The 26,377-nt window shown below is 40.2% G+C and overlaps 1 protein-coding gene across 1 annotated transcript; it reads left to right on the plus strand.

Annotated features, from left to right (window-relative positions):
* Positions 1-9,603: 9,603 nt before the first annotated feature.
* Positions 9,604-20,243, plus strand: LOC307123095 (B-cell receptor CD22-like). The gene is made up of 9 exons (XM_079811485.1): positions 9,604-9,629; positions 9,762-9,805; positions 18,115-18,453; positions 18,530-18,787; positions 18,873-19,133; positions 19,230-19,326; positions 19,407-19,458; positions 19,546-19,617; positions 19,694-20,243. Exons 2-9 carry the CDS (start codon positions 9,763-9,765, stop codon positions 19,763-19,765), a joined length of 1,194 nt encoding a protein of 397 aa, XP_079667611.1. The 5' UTR covers positions 9,604-9,629; position 9,762; the 3' UTR covers positions 19,766-20,243.
* The last annotated feature ends 6,134 nt before the right edge of the window (positions 20,244-26,377 follow it).

Raw genomic sequence — 26,377 nt, forward strand, 5'->3', positions numbered from 1 at the left:
AGGGACCAAACAGCCCTAAGCAGGGGGCCGCCGACCCCATACTCCGAGAGCACCCTCCACAGGATACCACGAGGAACACAGTTGAATGCCTTCTCCAAATCCACAAAACACATGTGGACTGGTTGGGCAAACTCCCATGAACCCCCCAGCACCCTGGAAAGGGTATAGAGCTGGTCCAGTGTTCCACGATCTGGACGAAAACCACACTGTTCCTCCTGAATCCGAGGTTCCACTATCGGCCGAATTCTCCTCTCCAGTACCCTGGCATAGACTTTCCCAGGGAGGCTGAGAAGTGTGATCCCCCTATAGTTGGAACACACTCTCCGGTCCCCCTTCTTGAAAAGAGGGACCACCACCCCGGTCTGCCAGTCCAGAGGTACTGTTCCCGACCGCCATGCGATGTTGCAGAGGCGTGTCAGCCAAGACAGCCCCACAACATCCAGAGACTTGAGGTACTCAGGGCGGATCTCATCCAACCCCGGTGCCTTGCCACCAAGGAGCTTTTTAACCACCTCGATGACTCAACGGAACACATGTCGGTGGGATTGAGGAGATACTCAAAGTATTCCTTCCACCGCCCGACGATATCCCCAGTTGAGGTCAACAGGTGCCCATCTCCACTGTAAACAGTGTTGGTAGGGCACTGCTTCCCCCTCCTGAGGCGTCGAACGGTTTGCCAGAATCTCTTCGAGGCCGACTGATAGTCTTTCTCCATGGCCCCACCAAACTCCTCCCAAGCCCGATTTTTTGCCTCCACGACTACCCGGGCTGCAGTCCGCTTGGCCTGCCGGTACCTGTCAGCTGCCTCCGGAGTCCCACAAGCCATCCAGGCCCCGATAGGACTCCTTCTTCAGCTTGACGGCATCCCTTACTTCCGGTGTCCACCACCGGGTTCGGGGATTGCCGCCTCGACAGGCACCGGAGACCTTACGGCCACAGCTCCGAGCGGCCGCAGCGACAATGGAGGTGGAGAACATGGTCCACTCGGACTCAATATCTCCAGACTCCCTCGGTATCCGGTCGAAGTTCTGCCGGAGGTGGGAGTTGAAGATCTCTCTGACAGGGGGCTCGGCCAAACGTTCCCAACAGACCCTCACAGTACGTTTGGGTCTGCCGGGTCTGTCCAGCTTCCTCCCCCGCCATCGGATCCAACTCACCACCAGGTGGTGATCATTTGACAGCTCCGCCCCTCTCTTCACCCGAGTGTCCAAGACATATGGCCGAAGGTCTGATGACACGACCACAAAGTCGATCATCGACCTCCGGCCTAGGGTGTCCTGGTGCCACGTGCACTGATGGACACCCTTATGCTTGAACATGGTGTTCGTTATGGACAAACCGTGGCTAGCACAGAAATCCAATAACAGAACACCGCTCGGGTTCAGATCAGGGGGGCCGTTCCTCCCAATCACGCCCCTCCAGGTGTCACTGTCACTGCCCACGTGGCCGTTGTAGTCCCCCAGTAGAACGACGGAGTCTCCTGTCGGAGCACTTTCCAGCACCCCTCCCAGAGACTCCAAGAGGGCCGGGTACTCCGCACTGCCATTTGGGCCGTAGGCACAAACGACAGTGAGAGACCTATCCCCGACTTGAAGGCGCAGGGAAGCGACCCTCTTGTTCACCGGGGTGAACTCCAACACATGGCGGCTGAGCTGGGGGGCTATAAGCAAACCCACTCCAGCCCTCCGCCTCTCACCATGGACAACTCCTGAGTGGTAGAGAGTCCAGCCTCTCTCAAGAAGTGTGGTTCCAGAGCCCAAGCTGTGCGTGGAGGTGAGCCCGACTATCTCTAGTCGGTACCTCTCGACCTCCCGCACAAGCTCAGGCTCCTTCCCTGCCAACGAGGTGACATTCCACGTCCCTAAAGCCAGATTCCGTGTCCAGAGATCGGGTCGTAGGGGGCCTCGCCCTCGACTGCTGCCCGATTCACAATGCACCGACCCTTTGCGCTCCCTCCTGCAGGTGGTGAGCCCACAGGAGGGCGGCCCCACGTCACTCCTTCGGGCTGAGCTCGGCCGGACCCCATGGGGGGAGGCCCGGCCACCAGGCGCTCGCATACGAGCCCCGGGCTTGGCTCCAGGGTGGGGCCCCGGCTGCGCCATGCCGGGCGACGTCACGGTCCTTGGTGTGGTTTTGAACATAAGGGTTTGTGAACTGTTCTTGGTCTGGCCCGTCACCAAGGACCTGTTTGCCTTGGGAGACCCTACCAGGGGCATATAGCCCCAGACAACATAGCTCCCAGGATCATTCGGGTACTCAAACCTCTCCACCACGATAAGGTGACAGTTCAAGGAGAGGGAATCTACTGAAGCCTTATTGATAAGGAATCTACTGAAGCCTTATTAAATAACCGTGTGGGCAAGAAACTGCACGCCAATGGCATTCAAGCGCTCCCCATGCACTATACACACTCAGAAAAATAGTATAACTGTACCTTTAAAAGGTACACAATTGGTCTTTAGGGTACAATTATACCTTTGTTTTCCTCTACTTAGAGCAGGGGTAGACAAGTTTGGTCCTAGAGAGTCGCTGAGAAGATTTATTAAAAAAGACGTTTCGACCCAAAAGGTCTTCGTCAGGCAAACAACAATAATTTGTATCAGTGTGAACCATCACACCTGACCTCATTAGTGAACTAATTACCCAATCATCCAATGTAGCGTCAAAGAGAGAAAAAAAACTTTTAACAATGAAGCATAAATCAACAGAAAAATAAATGGAATAAATAACAAACCCAAATAACCAATATAATGTGAACATAATATGATGAGATAATTTTTTTTATTTATAATTATATATATATTATATATTTCTCATCCTAACAAATTGAGCAAAATATGTCAAAAGATATATCAAAAATATCAACAGACAAATGGGGGTAAAAAATTATATTTATATATTATTCAACCATAAATCAACAGAAAAAAATAAGTTACACACCCAAATATAATACACAACGTAATATTAGGAAATCTTCCTTATATGGTGTGGCTCGGAGAGTGAACTACATGAGTTTTATTTATTTCTTAATCGTAGTAGGGAACATCTCAAATTTACCATTGATTATGATGAGTGTCAAGTCAGTTTTCTTGACTTACTAATAATAAAAGACAATGATAAACTAGACAGATCTATATAGAAAGCTTACTGTTAGAAACACTATATTACATGGTCAGAGTTTTCATCCGACTCGTTTAAAGAAAAGTCTTCCAATTAGTCAGTTCAAAAGTATTTGCACAACTCTTTACACCGTATTTCATACATTTCATATGTCAGAGGTTTTCACGAAAGGGGTTATGCTGATCCTATGTGGATTCGAGAGGCTGCTGCACGATTTGAAAATATTGATCACGCTTGAAGTCTACCGATAACAGGTTGTCTTGTATTATTCAGTATTCTGCGTTATGTAAGGAATTTGCACATATAGTTCGAAAACATTGGCACATTTTAAGTTCAGATCCTGCAATGAGTCATTTTTATAAAGATCCTCCACGATTTGTACACAAACGAGCTCCAAATATACAGCAAATGGGGGTGAGAGCTGACAAAGTGTTGGCACGTTCAAGTATGCCATTTCTAGTCCCTGATGGGAATTATAGGTGTGGACAATGTGCACAATGTAATTTTACAAATAAATGTCACACATTTAGCCACCCTCATTCTGGGAATAATTTCGTGTAACACCACAGTTAATTTATTTCACTTATTCCATTCAAAAAGTGAAACTTGTATATTATATTAATTCATTACACACAGACTGATATATTTCAAATATTTTTTATTTAAATTTTGATGATTATAACTGACAACTAAGGAAAATCCCAAATTCAGTATCTCAGAAAATTAGAATATTACTTAAGACCAATATCTTGGCCAACTGAAAAGTATGAGCATGTACAGCACTCAATACTTAGTTGGGGCTCGTTTTGCCTGAATTACTGCAGCAATGCGTGGCATGGAGTCGATCAGTCTGTGGCACTGCTCAGGTGTTATGAGAGCCCAGGTTGCTCTGATAGTGGCCTTCAGCTCTTCTGCATTGTTGGGTCTGGCATATCGCATCTTCCTCTTCACAATACCCCTTAAGGTCAGTCGAGTTTTCTGGCCAATTAAGAACAGGGCTACCATGGTCCTGAAACCAGGTACTGGTTGCTTTGGCACTGTGTGCAGGTGCCAAGTCCTGTTAGAAAATGAAATCTGCATCTCCATAAAGTTGGTCAGCAGCAGGAAGCTTGAAGTGCTCTAAAACTTCCTGGTATAAGGCTGCGTTGACCTTGGACCTCAGAAAACACAGTGGACCAACACCAGCAGATGACATGGCACCCCAAACCATCACTGACTGTGGAAACTTTACACCAGACCTCAAGCAAAGTGGATTGTGTGCCTCTCCTCTCTTCCTCCAGACTCTGGGACCCTGATTTCCAAAGGAAATGCAAAATGTACTTTCATCAGAGAACATAACTTTGGACCACTCAGCAGCAGTCCAGTCCTTTTTGTCTTTAGCCCAGGCGAGACGCTTCTGACGCTGTCTGTTGTTCAAGAGTGGCTTGACACAAGGAATGCGACAGCTGAAACCCATGTCTTGCATACATCTGTGCGTAGTGGTTCTTGAAGCACTAACTCCAGCTGCAGTCCACTCTTTGTGAATCTCCCCCACATTTTTGAAAGGGTTTTGTTTCACAATCCTCTCCAGGGTGCGGTCATCCCTATTGCTTGTACACTTTTTTTCTACCACATCTTTTCCTTCCCTTCGCCTCTCTTAATGTGTTTGGACACAGAGCACTGTGAACAGCGATCCTCTTTTGCAATGACCTTTTGTATCTTGCCCTCCTTGTGCAAGGTGTCATTGGACGTCTTATGGACACCTTTCAAGTCAGCAGTCTTCCCCGTGATTGTGTAGCCTACAGGACTAGACTGAGAGACAATTAAAGGCCTTTGCAGGTGTTTTGAGTTAATTAGCTGATTAGAGTGTGGCACCAGGTGTCTTCAATATTGAACCTTTTCACAATATTCTAATTTTCTGAGATACTGAATTTGGGATTTTCCTTAGTTGTCAGTTATAATCATCAAAATGAAAAGAAATAAACATTTGAAATATATCAGTCTGTGTGTATTGAATGAATAATATACAAGTTTCACTTTCTGAATGGAATTTGTGAAATAAATCAACTTTTTGATCATATTCTAATTATATGAACAGCACCTGTATATGATTAAATGCCCTTGTGGTTTAGCGTATACACACTCATTAAAGAGATGTGTTAAAACTCTTCATGGTTTATTTAGGATAACGTTTTTCCACGTTTAAGGATATCACAGCTTTCAGCTCTCAATGCAATAGCTGCATGCGCCAGTATTAATTTTGACAGCAAATTTTGATTTAGTTTTAGTCATAGTCTTTTGACTAAAATGCCATTTAGTTTTAGTCATATTTTAGTCACCTGAATTGTTTTTAGTTTTAGTCGACTAAATATCATAAGATTTTAGTCGACTAAATCTACAGTAGATTCAGTAGATACAGTAAATCTACACTGCGCCGTGTTCTCCAGCGGTTATCAGCACGTTCAAATCATGTGCGCATCTGTTACACAGGACATCAGTTCTGACTGGATCTCTTCAATAATCGACCCTCCCTAACATTTTCGTCTCGTTTTTATTTGTTGACGAAAATGACAGTTGATTTTGGTCATAGTTTTTGTCATCCATCTCTAGTTTTTATTTAGTTATCGTCTTGTTTTCGTCAGTGAAAAAAGGTTGTTGACGAAATTATGACGAAAATTATTCATCAAAGAAAATAACACTGGCGTGCGCTCGTGACTATTTAGCTCCGCCCACACGATACGCCTCCATCCACCCGTATTTTTTTCAGCGTATCTTTCTTTTATAAATATAATAAAACTAAAGACTTATCGGAGATATGAAGGATGCAGTACTACTCTATAGGCACTCAAGATTGACATGAGATTGTCTGAAACTGAGTGTTTCACCCCCCCCCCCCCCCTTTAACACACAGATTGTGTCAGGTAATCACATACTCAGATGTAATTTTAAAAATAAAGTGAAACTAAATTATTAAGCATTTAATCAATAGTCGAGTACAGAACGCATGAGAAAAGCTCATGAAGAGATAACAGTTAACAGAGTTTGACCTTTGAATTAAATTAAAATGTAGCAACTGATAAAACTTTCTATATAAATAACTTTTATTTCCACAGGCCTGTTTGTTTGAGAACATACAAACACACAATGCACAATGATGGTGTGTGTCGGCGTATTATAACATGATGTGTTGAGAACAACACAACCAGATGTGTTAAAAATTGACACATGTTGTGTAGATTTTAACACATGTAGTGTGTGTGCTCAGGGACAACACATGTTGTGTATATTTGAACACATGTAGTGTGTGTGCTCAGGGACAACACATGTTGTGTAGATTTTAACACATGTAGTGTGTGTGCTCAGGGACAACACATGTTGTGTAGATTTGAACACATGTAGTGTGTGTGCTCAGGGACAACACATGTTGTGTAGATTTTAACACATGTAGTGTGTGTGCTCAGAGACGACACATGTTGTGTAGATTTTAACACATGTAGTGCTCAGAGACGACACATGTTGTGTAGATTTTAAGACATGTAGTGTGTGTGCTCAGAGACGACACATGTTGTGTATATTTTAACACATGTAGTGTGTGTGCTCAGGGACAACACATGTTGTGTAGATTTTAAGACATGTAGTGTGTGTGCTCAGGGACAACACATGTTGTGTAGATTTTAACACATGTGGGGTGTGTGCTCAGGGACAACACATGTTGTGTAGATTTGAACACATGTAGTGTGTGTGCTCAGAGACAACACATGTTGTGTAGATTTGAACACATGTAGTGTGTGTGCTCAGAGACGACACATGTTGTGTAGATTTTAACACATGTAGTGCTCAGAGACGACACATGTTGTGTAGATTTTAAGACATGTAGTGTGTGTGCTCAGAGACGACACATGTTGTGTAGATTTGAACACATGTAGTGTGTGTGCTCAGAGACGACACATGTTGTGTATATTTTAACACATGTAGTGTGTGTGCTCAGGGACAACACATGTTGTGTAGATTTTAACACATGTAGTGTGTGTGCTCAGGGACAACACATGTTGTGTAGATTTGAACACATGTAGTGTGTGTGCTCAGAGACGACACATGTTGTGTAGATTTTAACACATGTAGTGCTCAGAGACGACACATGTTGTGTATATTTTAACACATGTAGTGTGTGTGCTCAGAGACGACACATGTTGTGTATATTTTAACACATGTAGTGTGTGTGCTCAGAGACGACACATGTTGTGTAGATTTTAAGACATGTAGTGTGTGTGCTCAGAGACGACACATGTTGTGTATATTTTAACACATGTAGTGTGTGTGCTCAGAGACGACACATGTTGTGTAGATTTTAAGACATGTAGTGTGTGTGCTCAGAGACGACACATGTTGTGTAGATTTTAACACATGTAGTGTGTGTGCTCAGAGACGACACATGTTGTGTATATTTTAACACATGTAGTGTGTGTGCTCAGGGACAACACATGTTGTGTAGATTTTAACACATGTAGTGTGTGTGCTCAGGGACAACACATGTTGTGTAGATTTTAACACATGTGGGGTGTGTGCTCAGGGACAACACATGTTGTGTAGATTTGAACACATGTAGTGTGTGTGCTCAGAGACGACACATGTTGTGTAGATTTTAACACATGTAGTGTGTGTGCTCAGAGACGACACATGTTGTGTATATTTTAACACATGTAGTGTGTGTGCTCAGAGACGACACATGTTGTGTAGATTTTAAGACATGTAGTGTGTGTGCTCAGAGACGACACATGTTGTGTATATTTTAACACATGTAGTGTGTGTGCTCAGAGACGACACATGTTGTGTAGATTTTAAGACATGTAGTTTGTGTGCTCAGAGACGACACATGTTGTGTAGATTTTAACACATGTAGTGTGTGTGCTCAGAGACGACACATGTTGTGTAGATTTTAACACACAACCTGTGCTGTTCCTTTAACACATCTCTGTATTACCTGTGACCAGAGGTGGGTAATCCAGGGGTCAGAAAGTAAAAGTCCCACCATATTTTTTGTGCACTCATGAACCCAGTCAGCTGATTTCACAAATTAATTCTAAAAACTGTGCTTTTAGCAAATCCAAGTGTTTGGAACAAAACACAGAGCAGGACTTTTTATTTTCTGAACCTGGACTTTCCACCTCTGTTCACATTTCGAAGTCTCTGCTGCCCTGTGGTGGACAACTTGAGACTGACAATCACAAGATCTCAGCAGAGGAGGATTAAACAACTCCACAATCAGCATTACCAGCTTCACACATTACTAACCAGACTGACTTTATTTCTGTCAGACGTCTATAGAAGCTCTGATTGAGAATCAACAGAGGTTTAGATGTTGATGTTTTATTGAGAATAATTATGTCTAACATCAGATTTTCTCTGGTTGCTGTAGTTGTGTTTTTTATGGCGAGAACAGCAAGAGAAACCGTGGTCAGATGATGTTGGCTGCTTGTTGATGATACAGATGTGATCGTCATGTAGTTGTATTCTCTACGTTTGCTTCTCATGTCATGAGAAGCATTGATTATAGTAACCATGTGACTTTCAGCACGATATCCAGCAGTGTTTAAATCAGATAAACTGAATGATTACAAAAAAATGGATGTACAATTTTTTGCATTCCTGTTTATAAACACTTTCGGACACACAGACTTCAAGAATCTTGAATATTATATAATATTTTTTTTATCTCATCATATTATGTTCACATTGTATTGGTTATTTGGGTTTGTTATTTATTCCATTTATTTTTCTGTTGATTTATGCTTCATTGTTAAAAGTTTTTTTTCTCTCTTTGACGCTACATTGGATAATTGGGTAATTAGTTCACTAATGAGGTCAGGTGTGTTGGTTCACACTGATACAAATTATTGTTGTTTGCCTGACAAAGACCCTTTGGGTCGAAACGTCTTTTTTAATAAATCTTCTCAGCGACTCTCTAGGACCAAACTTGATGGAAAACAATGGTATAATTGTACCCTAAAGACCAATTGTGTACCTTTTAAAGGTACAGTTATACTATTTTTCTGAGTGTGTATAGTGCAGGGGAGCCCGCTTCTATTTTGCACGCTTGAACGCCATTGGCGGGCGGTTTCTTGGGTTGCAATGTCTTTTTTAACAAATCTTTGGGAGCAGCAAAAGCAGTGTGCAGATACTTGTTGACTTTGAGTTGCTTCATCTAATCTAGCACCTGCAAAAAAGTTTATTGGATGGACATTTTAATATTCTCTCAGTAGAAAAAATATTTTGTGTCTGCGTGTCTGAATTGGCCTAAAAACCCACAAGAATGCAGATTCTCATTTTTGAAAACTTGAACGTCATTAAACCTCACTTAACTTGTCACCTGCGTCAATTCAAGAGTGCATGATTACATAGAATCGGGAAGGATTGTCCACACTTACACAGAGGAAATGAAGAAAGGCAGGAAGTGTGTTAACATTTTTTAAACAAAGTTCTCCAAACAGATCAACTGTCATTTTAATACATGAATCCTACAGTGAAGCGAGGTAGGACAGTTCTCTAATTATTTACAGTTTCAGTGCAGATTGATTGATTGTTGCTGTCTGATGAAAATAATCCATATGTATCTGAAATCATGCAAATACCCTTATTTTAATCATCTGCTCAATGTCTTCCAGAATGCTTTGTCTTTTCTCTCTGGTTTCTCTGCTCGTGATTCCAGGTGAGTCTCAACCTAAACCTTCCCAGATACACTCTCAGAAAATAAAGTACATAATTGTACCTTTAAGGGTACAATGGCTTGTCACTGGGGTGGTACCCTTAAAGGGTTAGTTCACCCAAAATGAAAAAATACTCACCCTCAAGTCATCCGAGGAGTTATATTACAAAAGTTCTGGCTAATCCAAGCATCATAATAGCAGTAATAGTTGCCCTGTTTTTGAAGTCCATAAAATATGCATCTGCCCATCATATAACTGCTCCACGCAGCTCTGGGGTGTTAATAAAGGCCTTCTGAAGCTAATCGATGCGTTTGTGAAAGAAAAATATCCATATTTAAAACTTTATAAAGTAAAGTTTCGGCCGACTGCCTTCCGTGTTCAATTTATGGAAAAAGTGTTGAAAGGTCCTTTGCCGATCGAAAGACTAACGCGACCAGGTCCGCTCGTCATGACGTCACGCACGCATCTTGAGTTTCACTTTCAACATTCAACACTTTTCCATGGGAGGCGGTCGACTGGAACTTTACTTGATAAAGTTTTAAATATTATATTTTTCTTACACAAATGCGTCGATTCTCTTCAGAAGGCCTTTATTAACACATCGGAGCCATGTGGAGCAGTTATTCGATGGACAGATGCATTTTTTATGGACTTCAAAAACAGAGCAACTATTACTGCTATTATAATGCTTGGATTAGCCAGGACTTAAAAAAAAAACAAAAACAAACTCTGATTATATTCGTCTGAAAGAAGAATGTCATATACACCTCGGATGACTTGAGGATGAGTAAATCATGGGCTAATTTTCATTTTTCGGGTGAACTATCTCTAAGTCAGGGGTAGGCAAGTTCAGTCCTAGAGAGCTGATGTCCTGCAGAGTTTAGCTCCAACCCTACTAAGCCACCACAGTATAAAACTCATGGCTCCCAGCATGCATTGCAGCATTAAGGTTGTCACCATTGTTGAGTTTCATATGCGGATTCTTGATATCTCTTTGCATCTAAAATTTCCCCCCCCTAGAATGCATTTAAAAATCAAAATTCAGAATGTCTGATCTGTGGCAAGAAAGTATTGTTGGTGAATATTATTTATTAATAGTTTCAGTCAGTGATGATTTCAGTCAAATATTTTTCTTCTTGACAATTTTTGTTTATGGCTTCTTTTGATTTGAACAGATTATGTGTTTTGTTAACACTATATCAAAAACCACAAAATAAAGCCAAGAGTCAAACTGCCCAACTAAATGAAACACTGATTGCCATAATGGTGACCACATATTTTCAATAAATCATCAACATCTAAACCTCTGTTAATTCTCAATAAGAGCTTCTATAGATGTCTTTCAGGGTTGCAGCCAAACTCTGCAGGACAGCGGCTCACTAGGACCGAACTTGCCTGCCAATGGTTAATTGTAGGGTTAATTGTACCCTAAGGACCAATTGTGTACCTTTTAAAGGTACAGTTATACGTTTTGTTCCCCAAGAAAAAAAAATTGTACCTCCACTGTACCTTTTTTTCTGAGAGTGCAGTATACAATCATTGAAACAATGTTGAGTCAGTGTTGAATTAACGTTACAAAGTGATGTTACTTTAGCATCACTCTTGCACCCTCAGTTAATGTTGAAGCAATACTGATATTTTAACCACAAATCAATGGTAATAAGGTTGAGTCAACATTACAAAGTGATATTTTTTTAACATCACTTTTGCACCCTCAGATAATGGTGAAGCACTGTTGAGATTTCAACAAAAATGAATTATAATATAATTGAATCAACTTTATGAACTGATATGTTAGTTCAATATCACGTTTGCACCTGCATTTAAACAGAGGTGTCAAATCCAGGGCCAGAAAGAAGTAGAAGTCCTGGCATATTTTTATTCCACTCATGAACTCAGTCAGCTGATTTCACTAATTAATTCCACCTCCTGTCTGAAAAACTGTGCTATTAGCAAATCCAGGTGTTCAGTACAAAATACAGAGCAGGACTTTTTATTTTCTGAACCTGGACTTTCCACCTCTGACAGTCTCTTGTCAGATCCATATAAATGTAAAAAATAAATGTTACTCTGGATAGAACGTTAGTGGGTGTTTTGGCAGCCAATCACATCATACCTCTTTTTCAATGTCTTTTTCAATGTCTTTTTCAAATGCTTTCACCGCTTTTCACTTGTTATCACTGACCAGACTGACTTTATTTCTGTCAGACAGAAGCTCTTATTGAGACGAACAGGATTTGTGTTGATGATTCAGTGAATGTTTCATCTTGAAGTCTCCAGAATCGTGATTAGTGGCTCATTTATTTGAGCTCTTGACCCTTGACTCTTTCACATCAGTTTTTCTCTGTTTGCTGTGACTGTGTGTTTATTATGCACATTTGAAGCAGCAGAAATTACAATGAGAAAACTATGATCAGATGATAAAGTTATCATCTCATACATTTGCTGAAATCAGCAAGTGTTTAATATGTGAAACTTTACTGTAAAAAATATTATCAGTTATTAATAATTTTTTTAATGTTATTGTTATCATTATCTGCACATTTGATTTTAGAAACACAGTACACATAGGATGTTCTAGTCTATGGTGTCACACAGGCACACACACATATCAAGAATCAGCTCATGAATCTCAATAATGGTAATAAACCAAAAGCTTCATCCCGCAATGCATTCTGGGAGTCACCATAGTACAAAACTCATCCATGACTCCCAGCATGCACTGCAGGATGAAGCTTTTGTTACCATTGTTGTGATTCATGATCTGATTCTTGATGTGTGTGTGTTTGACGAGTATCTCCTGCAGCTCTAAACTTTCTGAAAACATTGAATTTTTTAAAAATTAATTCTGCACTGCTGGACATCATGAAGTAGTTTAACAAAACTTTTATAGCTAACAGCACACAAATAAAGTAAATGTGTGCCATCCATTTACACATAAACTGGATCAGATCTTGAGATTATGACTTGATCAAGAAACTTCTGATCGTGTTTTCATGCCATAACAAACATATTTAATTAAAATGCAGTTATAGCAGAAAGAGGAGAATTATAAGACAAGTAAAGGGTCAAGAGCTCAAATAAAGGAGCCACTGATCACGATTCTGGTGACTTCAGATGAAACATTCAATGAACCATCAACATCTAAACCTCTGTTCATCTCAATAAGAGCTGGTTTGTGTAGATTCATGATTTCTAAAACATCCAGGTAATACAATAAACAGTCAAACACTCTTTATTAAACGTCAATGGACTAAACACAAGTTACCAATACGTGTCAGTGTTCATCCAAAGAGTAACTCTGGCAAATACACACATACAGTCACATGTGACACACATCTGACACACGTTGTGTAACTATAACACATTATTGTGTAAAAGGTTTTAACACACTTCTGTGTAAGAGGAATAACACATTAGTTGAGTTACAGGTAACACAGAGATGTGTTAAAGAAAACGACACAGGTTGTGTGTTAAATTTTACGCAACATGTGTTGTCCCTGAGCACACACACTACATGTGTTAACATCTACACAACATGTGTTGTCCCTGAGAACACACACACAATATGTGTTAAAATCTACACAAAATGTGTTGTCCCTGAGCACACACACTACATGTGTTAAAATCTACACAACATGTGTCAATTTTTAACACATCTGGTTGTGTTGTTCTCAACACATCATATTATAAAGCGCGACACACACCATCATTGTGCATTGTATGCAGTGTTTATGTTCTCAAACAAACAGGCCTGAGTAAATAAAAGTTATTTATATAGAATGTTTTATCAGTTGCTACATTTTAATTTAATTCAAAGGTCAAACTCGGTCAACTGTTATCTCTTCATGATCTTTTCTCAAAAGCAGCATCGATGTGGTGTTGAAGTGTGAATAATTGAGTTTATAGAGTCATAGAGTTTGAAACATTGTACTTTGTGTGCACATGCGTTCTGTACTCGACTATTGATTAAATGCTTAATAATTTAGTTTCACTTTATTTTTAAAATTACATCTGAGTATGTGATTACCTGACACAATGTGTGTGTTAAAATGACTTACACATTTATTGTGTTAAATTTGACACAACATGTGTTGTCCCTGAGCACACTCACTACATGTGTTAAAACTAACACAACATGTGTCATTTTTAACACATCTCTTTTTAGAGTGTAGAGTGCAAAATGCAAAAAGCTGACGAGAGGAGGATTTTACTTGGTCTACCGGACAAGTAGCTTGATTAAAACGTCAATGACACAAAATTCAAAACAGGGGAATCACCACAACGCGAGAATGATTCTGATAGCATTTAATTTAGCTTAAGTGGCGATTGATGGTGGATGGTGTGTAACTTTAAAGGTACAGTTATTCGTTTTGTACCTCCACTGTACCTTTTTATTCTCAAAGTGTATCATAGCTACGGGTGGGCCTAAGCCCATCCTGTCAGATCCAGGAAAATACATTATTATTTTTTTAATAATACTATTTTCTAACGTTTAAAAATTCTTCAATAATTATTTTAAATGTGATTTTATTTTGTCATGCATAAGAGCTCTATTCTAATATTAATACAAATATTCTAATTAGTCTCTTCAGTTACATCACGCCAGTAGTATTGTTATTAGGGCTGGGCGATATATATCGTGAGATTGTTATGCGCATCTCATCAGTAAAGCCGGTTAATTGATTAGTAGTAAAACGCCTTCACCTGCTTTCAGATGGAGCGGCATTTACTACAAAGAGCCGTAGTTAACTGACAAGCTGAGCCATATCGCATTAATATTGCGGATGTATCGCCAGCGATAATTAATGCGATATGGCTCAGCTTGTCAGTTAACTACGGCTCTTTGTACACAGCAAAAACTCCAGTGTTAAATTAACACTCCTGGGAGTGTATATGAGTCCACTCAAGAGTGTTGAAGGTAATGAGATAATTAAGTGATTAATTTAGTGATGATTGATCATTATTGAAGACACCTGATGATAACAAGCAGAATCTCTGAAGGAGAAAATCTCAAATTGTAAGCCACCGTTATGGGGATGGGTGTTTGCTTTAGTTGGGCTCTTGACCCTTATGTTATTAACTTTAGATTTTGTCTGGCTGCTGTATCTGAGCTATAACTGCCAGAAGAACAAAGACAAAAAAGTGATCCGTTCGTTATACTATGACAATCATCATTTAAACTATGTTTTAATTTTATGTTGATGTTTATTAACTGTGATTCTGCATAAATATATAATATTTAGATATAATATAAAGGATTTCTTAAAAAATGTTTAAAAAAAAAGATTTTTTTTAGGCACACACAGACGTCAAGATTCAGTCTATGCATCTCAACAATGGTGACGAGCAGAATATTCAATTAGGAAAAGAGAATTACATAGACAATTCAGATCATAATTTATTCATACCGCAATGCATGATGGGATCCATTAATGAGTTGTGATTGGTGGTAGCCACTGCAACATGCTTTATTATTGTCACCATTGTTGAGACTCACAGGCTGATTATTGACGTCTGTGTTTCTAAATAAATTAATTTGAAAGTCTTTTGATTAGAACAATGTTTATTAAATATTTTGGATTATAAGAAAAAAATGCTAATCACATACTGTAAAATCACAAAGCTGCTGCTAACAAGTTAAACTAAACTATCTCAATAAGTTTCATTTTTCTGATCACAGCATGATTATATCAAAACATAGCCAACACTATCAGATCACACTTTTCTTTGTTAATTTGACTGTTATAAATCAATAATAGCAGACAAACAAAATCTAAAGTTAAGACCCAGAAGGTCAAGAGCCCAACTAATGCACACACCCATCCCCATAACGGTGGCTTATAATTTATGATTTTCTCCTTCAGAGATTCTGCTTGTTAACATCAGGTGTCTTCAATAATGATCAATCATCACTAAATTAATCACTTAATTATCTCATTAACTTCTCTAACTTCTTTCTTAATTTAACACTGGAGTTTTAGCTTTGTAGTAAATGCCGCTCCATCTGAAAGCAGGTGAAGGCGATTTACTACTAATCAATTAACCGGCTTTACTGATGAGATGCGCATAACAATCTCACGATATATATCGCTCAGCCCTAATTGTTATGTTCTTCTTCGTGCCAATATGGCTATACTGGCCATAATATGGCAATAATGGCTAAACTGACATTTTATGACACATATAAGAAAGAAACACGTCTTGACAAAGATGACTGGACGCCGTAACACTTTTGTCATTTGAAAGTGAACTAACAGATCATTAGGATTATGATGATATTATCAGCCATACTTGTAAGCTATGGGTAGGTTTTTAGTCTGGCCCGCCGTGGCATGGCTATGCAATATTTGCATGTAATATTTGTGAGCAAGTGGTTTTCTAAATGTACATAAGCCACATGTATTAGCAATGGCAGGTTGTCTATACAGGACTTCTTTTCGTGATATAGTTATTGGGACTCGGGTTGGATCTCTCTCCTGCTTTGTTTTTGTTTTCACGTTGCAGCCGTTCACACCTGATTGCACGGAGCTAGTGCTTAGAGGTTAAGTATTTCATTTCTGCGACACTACACAGCAAAAACTCCAGTGTTAAATTAACACTCTTCAGAGTTTATTTGACTCCACACTCAAGAGTGTTAAAAGTTAAAGTGTTAAAAGTGTTAAAGTTAATGAGATAATTAAGAGATTAATTAAGTGATGATTTACCATTAGTGAAGACACCTGATGATAACAAGTAGAATCACTGATGGAAAGAGTCGCCATTTTAAGTCACCATTATGGTGATCGGTGTTTGCTTTATTTGGCCTTATCAAGTCAAGGGTTGACTTTTCAACATTAGTTTTATTTTCTCTGGCTTCTTTAACTGTGTGTCTGGAAAACACATTTTGTTATGGCAAAGAAAGCACAGAGAAAATCTGTTTAGGAGTTGATTATGTTTAGATTAATATTATTAATGTAATCATCATTTAGTGACCTGATGGAATAAGACCAATCTCTAATTGTGTGGGTGATGTGGTGATCTTACATTATAGAGTACAACAGCTCTGTGAAGCTACATCATGAGAATCTGCACAAAAAATTTGCAACTATTTTGTTGCTTTAGACACACACACACAGACATCAAGAACCAGCGTATGAATCTCAACAATGGTGACAAACAGCATATCAAATACACAGATCAACTCTGAACATCACAAAACAAGCTACTAAAAAGTCACATAAAACAGCAAAAATAAAAGAAAATGGTTAGAATAAAAAAAAATACTAAAACAATTAATCTTATAATTTATTCATGCTGCTGGGAGCCATTGGTGAGTTTTGATTGGTGCACCCAGAATGCACTGCACAAAGCTTTTTGATGGCCACCATTGTGGAGATTCATACACTGACTCTTGACGTCTCTGTGTGTCTAAATGATAGAGAAGCTCAAATCTTTTTTTGAACAGGTTATTGTTATTTTTTTTAATCTCTCTGATTATATTGAAAACAACAGATCTTGTGCTGAAGAATCAGGGTTGCTGTAATCAATAAAGTAAACCTAACTCAAAGATTAGGCTCTAAATAACATATGTGATTCAGCTCATGAAGATTTTGTCAAAACATAACCACTGGTCACATTATCTCTAGACACGTCTGGCCACTATAAAACAGCCAGACAAAAATTAATGTTAAAATGTCAAGGGTCCAGAGCCCAACTAAAGCAAACACCGATCACCATAATGGTGACTTAAAAATGGCATTCAGTGATTCTACTTGTTATCATCAGGTGTCTTCACTAATGGTCAATCATCACTTAATTAATCTCTTAATTATCTCATTAACTTTAACACTTCTTCAGAGTTACTTTTAACACTCTTGAGTGTGGAGTCAAATAAACTCTGAGGAGTGTTAATTTAACACTGGAGTTTTTGCTGTGTAGTATCACCTAGAGGAATTTCAAAAATAAAGCAACCTTGCAAACGGTCCTTCCGTGTGTCGCGCTCAAACATCACAAACACAGCTCATACGGGGGCTTGAGAAGGCATCAACATGTAGAACTAGACTATATTAAAAGACAAAACACTATAAAAGTTCCAACATATTTTAGCTGTTGCTATGTTTCAATCTCAAATTATTCCGGCCCACCCACACTATTCGAGGCCCACCCGTCATCCACTTTCTGCCTATGGCACTGGTGTGAACACAGCAGGGACTGAATGATTAGACAGCCCAGGTCAAACCCATCTGGGCCCCTTATGGCTGTGCTGGCTGGGATTGTACGACACAGAATACATTTTAAAATCTGTATTTTCCTGTTTTATATTTTCCAGGGATTTGCAGTCAGGCTTTGAATGTTCAGTACTCGAGTGTGAAGACATTTGTGCTAAAAGGTTCAACAACAAGTTTATCAGGCACTTATACACACCCAGATAATCTCACTGTGACTGAGATATTTTGGACCGTAAACCCAGGTAAAGACAAGCTCATCGATCTGTTGAATCATACAGATTACAGAGGCAGAGTTAAGGTCTTCCAGAACAATCAAACGTTCTCTCTCAGACTCAGTAATGTGAGATGTGAGGATGAAGGAATGTACTGCCTGAGAATCCTGACAAATGAAGAAAAACCAAATTATCTGTTTTGTCCTGGGATTCAGCTCAAAGTCACAGGTACAGTCACACTAATATTGCTCTGACAGATTTGACTCTGTTCTTTCATATAAATCAGTTTTGTCTGTGATTTCAGAGCTCAGAGTGGAGATTCCTGAAGAGGTCATTGAGGAACATTCGCCTGTTTTAGTTTGTAAGCCCACCTGTACCCTCTCGAATAAAACAAACTTCCTCTGGTATAAAAACGGCAGGCCTTTATCAAAACCGAGCGAGAGGAATGAGCTGTTGCTGCAGTCGGTCAGCAGTAAAGATACGGGAACATACAGCTGTTCAGCGAGACAACTTGGAGATCAGAAAATTCTGACGTCTTATGCCGTCACTCTTAGTGTCAGATGTACGTCACACACTTTCACCTGTTCATCTAAATTCAATCCTGACTGATCAAATGATCGACTGAGTAATTTGAGTCTTTTCTTCAGATCCTCCAAAGAGTGTCTCAGTGTCGGTCAGTCGGTCTGTAATAGTGGAGGGAGATTCAGTGACTCTGAGCTGCAGCAGTGACTCAAACCCTCCTGCTCTGAACTTCAGCTGGTTTAAGGAGGATCAAACCTCAGCTGTTGGATCTGGACAGAGTTTCAGCATCTCCAGCTTTAACTCCAGTTCCAGTGGACGCTTCTACTGTGAGGCTCAGAATAAATACGGATCTCGGAGATCAGCGTCTGTGTCTCTGTCTGTTAAAGGTGAGAATCTCCTGGTTTTGTAGGTCAGTGTCTGTATGTAGTGAGTGAAAGCGCTGGTCTCAGAAGAGTTTCTCTCTCTTTCTCTCGTCTGCACAGCTGAAGAAAGCGTCCGGTCTTCAGTCATAGTGGGAATCAGTGCAGCCGCTGTCATGACTGTGATACTGATGCTCGTCGTCTGGCTGTTGATCAGAAGGTGAGAGAGACTCTGTGTCTGGACCGTCATGAAGACTCAGAGTCGGTTTGTGTTCATGTTCATTTCTTCTTCTCTCACAGGAAACGAGCGACTCCATCAGAGCAAAACCCCAGAGGATCACAAGTGGCAACAGTGTGGCAATCTTCTCATGCTTCTTCTCATGTGTGTCCTGTCAGTTATAAAGGGAGAATTAACTCTCTCATCATTGTGTGTCATCAGGTCGAGTCTTCTGCGGACACCTACATGACCCTTGACCCCAAGTCCAGATGTGCTGAATATGACACACTGGATGTGAGTTATTCTGCTGTTGTTGTGAAGGTGTAACATGAGATCTTATTTGTGATGCATATGTTCACTTCTTCTCTAGAATATGAAGAGATCCTGTGACGCAGAGGACCCTGAAGATCAGGACGCCATTTATTATAACACTGTCATTTGATTATTAATTCAACAGTTCGTTTCACATTCATTTTTAGTGTTGTGATTCTAAAAACGAGAGAACATCTCAAAAACAGTCAAATACATCAATCTAGTGCATGTTCACATTGACGCAGCATTGCTAATAAATTGCAACTTCCTGTTTGTGAAATGCCTCTACGTTCTGACCAAACGTGCCAAGTGAATAAATATAAAAGTAATAAGTAATGTAAACAAACGTTTAAATAATGTTACAATACAGAATACATATGTGTTTTTTTAACTCGAGTACAATGGTCAAACATTTTTGTAGCGCATGTTTAGAATAACAGAGGAAAAGCAGCACAGGTCAATGCAAAAAACAATTTTCCTTGCTATTGCCTTCAGCTTGTTAACCACAGAGGACTGTTATAGTCACTTTTCCTTTATTTCCCTGCTTTAGAATAAAATGCTTGTTTAAAAAAGTGCTATACAAATAAATATTAATTGAAACGACATTGTATTGTATCACTGTTTGCTTTATTTCAGGCAGTGTGTGAGTTGCACAGTGCATCTTATGTCTATTGGCCTTTTTCGGTGATAAATAGAGGCTGTTCTCTTTCGAGTCAGTCTCTCGACACTGAGTCACCCATAGGTGTCACTATGGGGAAATCCCCTCCTTGAATCTACTGAAGCCTTATTAAAAAATCTTGCGGGCAAGAAACTGCACGCCAATGGCGTTCAAGGGCGCAAAATAGAAGCGGGCTCCCCATGCACTATACACACTTAGAAAAATAGTATAACTGTACCTTTAAAAGGTACACAATTAGTCTTTAGGGTACAATTATACCATGTTTTCCTCTACTTAGAGCAGGGGTAGACAAGTTTGGTCCTAGAGAGAGTCGCTGAGAAGATTTATTAAAAAAGACGTTTCGACCCAAATGGTCTTCGTCACAGCCTAGAAATCTAGACGCACCCTAGCGGCAGAAAATTTATTTTGCCGCGAGTGTAGTCTAGCAACTCTCGGTAGACCTGAGAGCTGGAAAAACCAAACTCTGGTCAAGCCAATCACAGCATGTGTAGAGTCGGTGGGCGGGCTTAACATAATTCTGTCAGATCCATTAAGTCAAGAATACACATGACAATAAAAATTATTTAGAAATTTTAATTGAATAATTTGCAATAGTTGATGAATCTGAATTTAATTAGTTTTTGGCGGTATGGCTCTGTTCAGGGAGTCCTCTGACCTTTCATGAGCACCATGAAATAGCAGAGAGTCAGAGGACAGCAGCAGCATTAGGGAACGCTCACACAGTTTAGGACTGGGAGAGCTTAACTATTCCCCCCAAACAAACCACACCTGGCAATCCCCTTGAGATAAACAAGAGGATGGAATTAGTCAATTAAAATGCTTAGAAAACTTATGATGGAATTACAAATTAATGGCAATATGGTTCTGTTCAGATGAGTCTCCTGACCTTTCATGAGCACTATGAAATAGCATTGAGTCAGGGGACAGCAGCAGCATTAGTGGACACTCAAAAGAATTAGGACTAGGAGAGCTGAAACCATTCCTCCCCCCCAACTGAAGCTGCAGTTGTAGCAGCCTCTATGCACAGAAAATGAGCCGTATAACGCTCTGAGGGAAGCTAGCAGTATGCATAGCGGCGGAGACAGAAGCAAGTGTCACAGGTCGGAGCGGACCGCGTGAGTCCCGCTCCTCCCTTAGTTTCCACCTCTGGGAGGTTCCCAGGGATACCCCACACGACCGGACACAACGAGGACTGGAGTAAAAACTGGAGTTCCCGAAGTTCTTGTGTAAACTGGAGTAAGGTTTAAAATTGCAAATCTTTATTAATTTACTTAAAATGGGGGAAGGGGAAGGGAAGGGGCTAAAATCCAAGAGGACTGGAGGGTGAGGACACCGCCTCAGAGCTCGCCGGCTCTTGTCGCAGGAGAACCTCAGATAAGTCGTCTCGTCCCTTTACTCAATGTCTGGCTTCAATGTCCTGCTATTTGCTCACTCGACTCTTTCTTTCTCTTTCCCAGGTCGGACCTTTCGGGGGATTTACGCCACGGCTCACTCCTTCTCCTGGACACAGGGATATAAAGGGTAAGTGCTGGGAACGGGGGCGACAGGGGTACCTCTCTCCTCGGGCGTGGTCCGACGGCTTCCTTTAGGAATGGATCAAGGGGCCGGCGTCATAGAAGTAGGTACCTCCAGGGCATCCGCTGGATCTGGGTCAATACTGGGACTTTTGTTTGGCATACAGGTAAGTATAACTTTGCTCAATGGATATCACTCACAGACTCCGTAGACACGGTTCATCAGTTTCGCTTTCTCTTCGTCTCAGGCTCCGTGATAGCGGTGGCTCAAGGGGGGATTGACCACGGCGGTGGTGCTGGATCGGGCGCTTCTCTAGGTGGATTCACACAGGTAAGTGCAGGTAAGTATGACTTTGCTCCGAGCGTGTGTGAGCGTTCCCCTCTCCTCCACTCGGGCACTGCACACGCACACAAAATTTCCTCCGACACAGGCACGTATCAATAGCTATTCGAGAGAGTTCTTACTTGGCTCCGGTCGTGCTACCACCGTAGAGACAGAGAGTAGGGTGATATTCACAGCGTGAATGTTAGGGCTAGTTACTCCGCCAGCTTCGGGATCGTACCTTCCCCAGAGAGTGGGTCAGCCTGGAAAGTGGTCTTTGGGACGACACGCACACAACACAACACAGCACAACACAGCAGATTCCAAGTGTACACTCTCAAAGTCAAGATACTGACTCACCCACGGCACTCCACACACTAACCAGGTGTACTTAAGGTCCAGAGACCACTTTTCCCACGTCGTTTATCTCGGGGGGGGGGGGGGGGATCGCTGAAGCGCTGGTATAGCAAAGAACCAACGAGAGGGACGTCGCTGCTACACCACCCCGGCGGCTTTCACTGTCCGCTGTCTCTGGCTCTCCCACGCTCATTCTCCGCGGTGGGACCACTCGTGTTCCTAGTTTCAACGTCACAAGGCTCACAGATGATACACTTCCGATGAATTTGTTACTGTATACGTTTCTCAGGGTACTCACACATTGATCAACCCGTGTGCTCGTCTTATTCTCTCCTTCAGTGTCTGGCTCGCATCCTGGCCGCTGTGCTCTCTCTCCCGAAGGGATTTGTTCATCAGCACTTCCGGCAACTGTCCTGCATGTAACTTCTCAGAATCGGACACACACTTGACACTTGAATCACAATGCAAAACTCGGTCTGTATTATACTCAGCCCCGTCTCTTTTCTTCTCTTTGTAGTTCTCCGGATCTTTGATCGCTCAGTCCACAATATCCACCTTGTGTTATCCTTTGTGTTTGCCCAGATGCCCAGATCCTCTCACCGCAACGGCTGGAAGCGGTTACCCCCACGCTCAGCTTGAGCCCGACCCGGAACTAACAGCTGCGGCTGTGTATGACCGCTGCAACGACTGACCCCCAACTGAATTCTGGAAGCCCTCTTTATACTCCTCCTACTTCCCCTTCATCCAATCCAGAGATCGCGCTGTTCATTGGAGCACCTGCCGCCGATTATCTCTGATTTTGGCGCTGGAACGGGAACCCGGAAGTAGTGGTGTTTGATCCGGGCGGAACCAATCTCTGCCACTATGGTTCCGCCCCAGGAAAAGTCACACCGTGACACAAGCCAGGCTCTGGACACAAGCTTTCCCTACTCCAAGGCAAATAATGGATCCTGCTGATCAGCTTGTGGATGACTCTTCAGGTAGGCTAACATAGATGACATAAAAGCAGTCAGATTCAGAGATAAAACCCCATTCATCCCCTTTCCTATCAGTTAAGTGTGCTTAGATTTATGCTGAAGTGCTAGGAATAAATTGATACATAAGAAATGTGAGGTCACGTGACCGCGAGTAAAACGTATCTTAGCAATATATCAGGATAAAGCCCCAAAACACCTCTATCAGCTTTAACTACCGCTTTAATGATATCAAATTCCCATAGTGCCTATAGCTTTAAGGAAAAGCGTATTTCCAATAGTGCCTATAGCTTTAAGAAAAGCATATTCCAAATAGTGCCTATACACAGTAAAATCCCCAGTGTTAAATTAACACTGCTCAGAGCACATATGGTCCCACTCTACAGAGTGTTAAAGTAACACTGAATCAGTGTTAAAGTTAATGAGATAATTAAGAGATTAATTAAGTGATGATTGACCATTAGTGATGACACCTGATGATAAGGAGCAGAATCACTGAAGAAAAGAGAAAAAGAAAAACACAAGAACTACGACTGACTATAAAAAATACATTAAATCTCTGAAGATCTCAGCAGAGGAGGATTAAACAACTCCACAATCAGCATTACCAGCTTCACACATTACTAACCAGATTTACTTTATGTCTGTTATATGTCTACAGAAGCTCTTATTGAGAATTAACCGAATTTTTGTTTGATTTTGTTTAGAAAACTGTTAGTTTTTAATGTGACCATCATGGTGATCAGTGTTTTCTTTAGTTGGGCAGTTTGATGAATTTTTAATGTTAGTGTTTCTCTGGCTGCTGTAACTGAGTTTGCTATGGCAAGAAAAGCAAGTGTAAACACAATCAGATGCTGTCGGCTGCTCAGTGATGAGATTGATCATTGTGTAGTGATTGAATTAATTGATCTCATGATCTCATACTCATGACTTGAGTATGAACAACATACTATTAACTTTTTTTAATGTGATTCTAGAAAAGAGCCAGCACAATTTTAAACAGAAAAGCTGAATAAGTTTTGATACAGATTGTACACTAAACATTTCTAACTCCTGCAAAATTTATTCACACACAGACATCAATAATCTGCCTATGAATCTCAACAATGGTGACATGCTTCATGCCGCAATGCATTCTGGGAGCCATATATGAGTTTTGCTTAATGCACCCAGAATGCATTGCGGCATGTCACCATTGTTGAGTTTCATAGGCTGATTCTTGATGTCTGTGTGTGAGTAGTACTTGCAAGAGTTAGACGTGCTTATTGTGTGATGTGTTATTAAACTGGAGTATAAAACTTATGTACGAACATTTTGATAATTGTTCAGTTTATCTGATGAAAACACTGCTGGATCTCCTGCTGTAGAGTAACAAGGCTACTATAATCAATGACTCCCAGGAGATCAGCAAATAAGGCACTATATGATGATAACAACTGTATCATAAACAACAAGCATCAAGTTTCTCTTGCTGTTCTAACCATATCAAACAGCTACAGCAGCCAGAGATAAAATTATGTTAACAACTTATTATTTGGATCAAGAGCTCAACTAAAGTAAACACTGATCACCATAATGGTGACTTCAAACAAAACTATTTTTTTCAATAAAACATCAACATCCAAACCTCAATAGACGTATAACAGACATAAAGTAAATCTGGTTAGTAATGTGTGGAGCTGGTAATGCTGTTTGTGGAGTTGTTTAATCCTCCTCTCCTGAGATCTTCAGAGATTTAATGTATTCTTTATAGTCAGTCGTAGTTCTTGTGTTTTTCTTTTTCTCTTTTCTTCGGTGATTTTGCTCATTATCATCAGGTGTCATCACTAATGGTCAATCATCACTTAATTATCTCATTAACTTTAACACTGATTCAGTGTTACTTTAACACTCGAGAGTAGAGAGTAGAGTGGGACCATATGTGCTCTGAGCAGTGTTAATTTAACACTGAGGATTTTACTGTGTAGCTTTAAGAAAAGCATATTCCCAATAGTGCCTATAGCTTTAAGAAAAAGCATGTTTCCAAATTTCCAATAGCGACTATAGCTTGAAGAAAGCATTTCCAATTTATTTATTTATTTTATTTATTTCCTGAGTCTAAGGGTGAATGAATAATCTGTGCAAGTTGATACGCCGTAAAAATAGTGTTGTGGTAATCTTTAATCAAATCTAAAAAGTAACTTCTAACTCTAAAGTTCTACTCTAAAGTTAGTTATAACTTAAGAACAAGTGTGTTTCCAATAGCACCTACAGCTTTTAAAAACAAGCACGTTCCCAAACTCTACTATAGCTTACGATATCTGTTTAAGACAAGCACATTCCAAAATCTATAGCTTAAGAAAAATAGTTCCCAGTACCTATATCGCTTTAAGACAAGCATTTAAGACAATAGCACACTATAGCTTTTAACAACAAGTGATTTCTAATATTAATTATAGCTTTAAACAAGCATGTTCCCGATATCAACTATAGCTTTAAAAACAAGCACTTCCAATATTAGCTATAGCTTTAAGAACAAGCATTTCCAATATTAACTATAGCTTTAAGACAAGCGCTTCAAATATTAATTATAGCTTTAAGAACAAGCACTTCTGAAATGAATGATAGCGTTAAGAACAAGCATTTTCAATATTAGCTATAGCTTTAAGACAAGTGCTTCCAATATTAATTATAGCTTTAAGAACATGCATTTTAAAAATTAATTATAGCTTTAAGAACAAGCATTTCCAATATTAGCTAAAGCTTTAATAACAAGCACTTCCGATATTAATTATAGCTTTAAGAACAAGTGCTTTCCCAATCTCAACTATAGCTTAAGACAATATCCCAATAGCAACTTTAGCTTAAAACGAGTTACACATTTTACAAATACCAACTATAGAGACACAAACAATAG

Source organism: Gobio gobio (assembly GCF_949357685.1).
Source record: "Gobio gobio genome assembly, chromosome: 3".
Lineage (NCBI taxonomy): Eukaryota > Metazoa > Chordata > Actinopteri > Cypriniformes > Gobionidae > Gobio > Gobio gobio.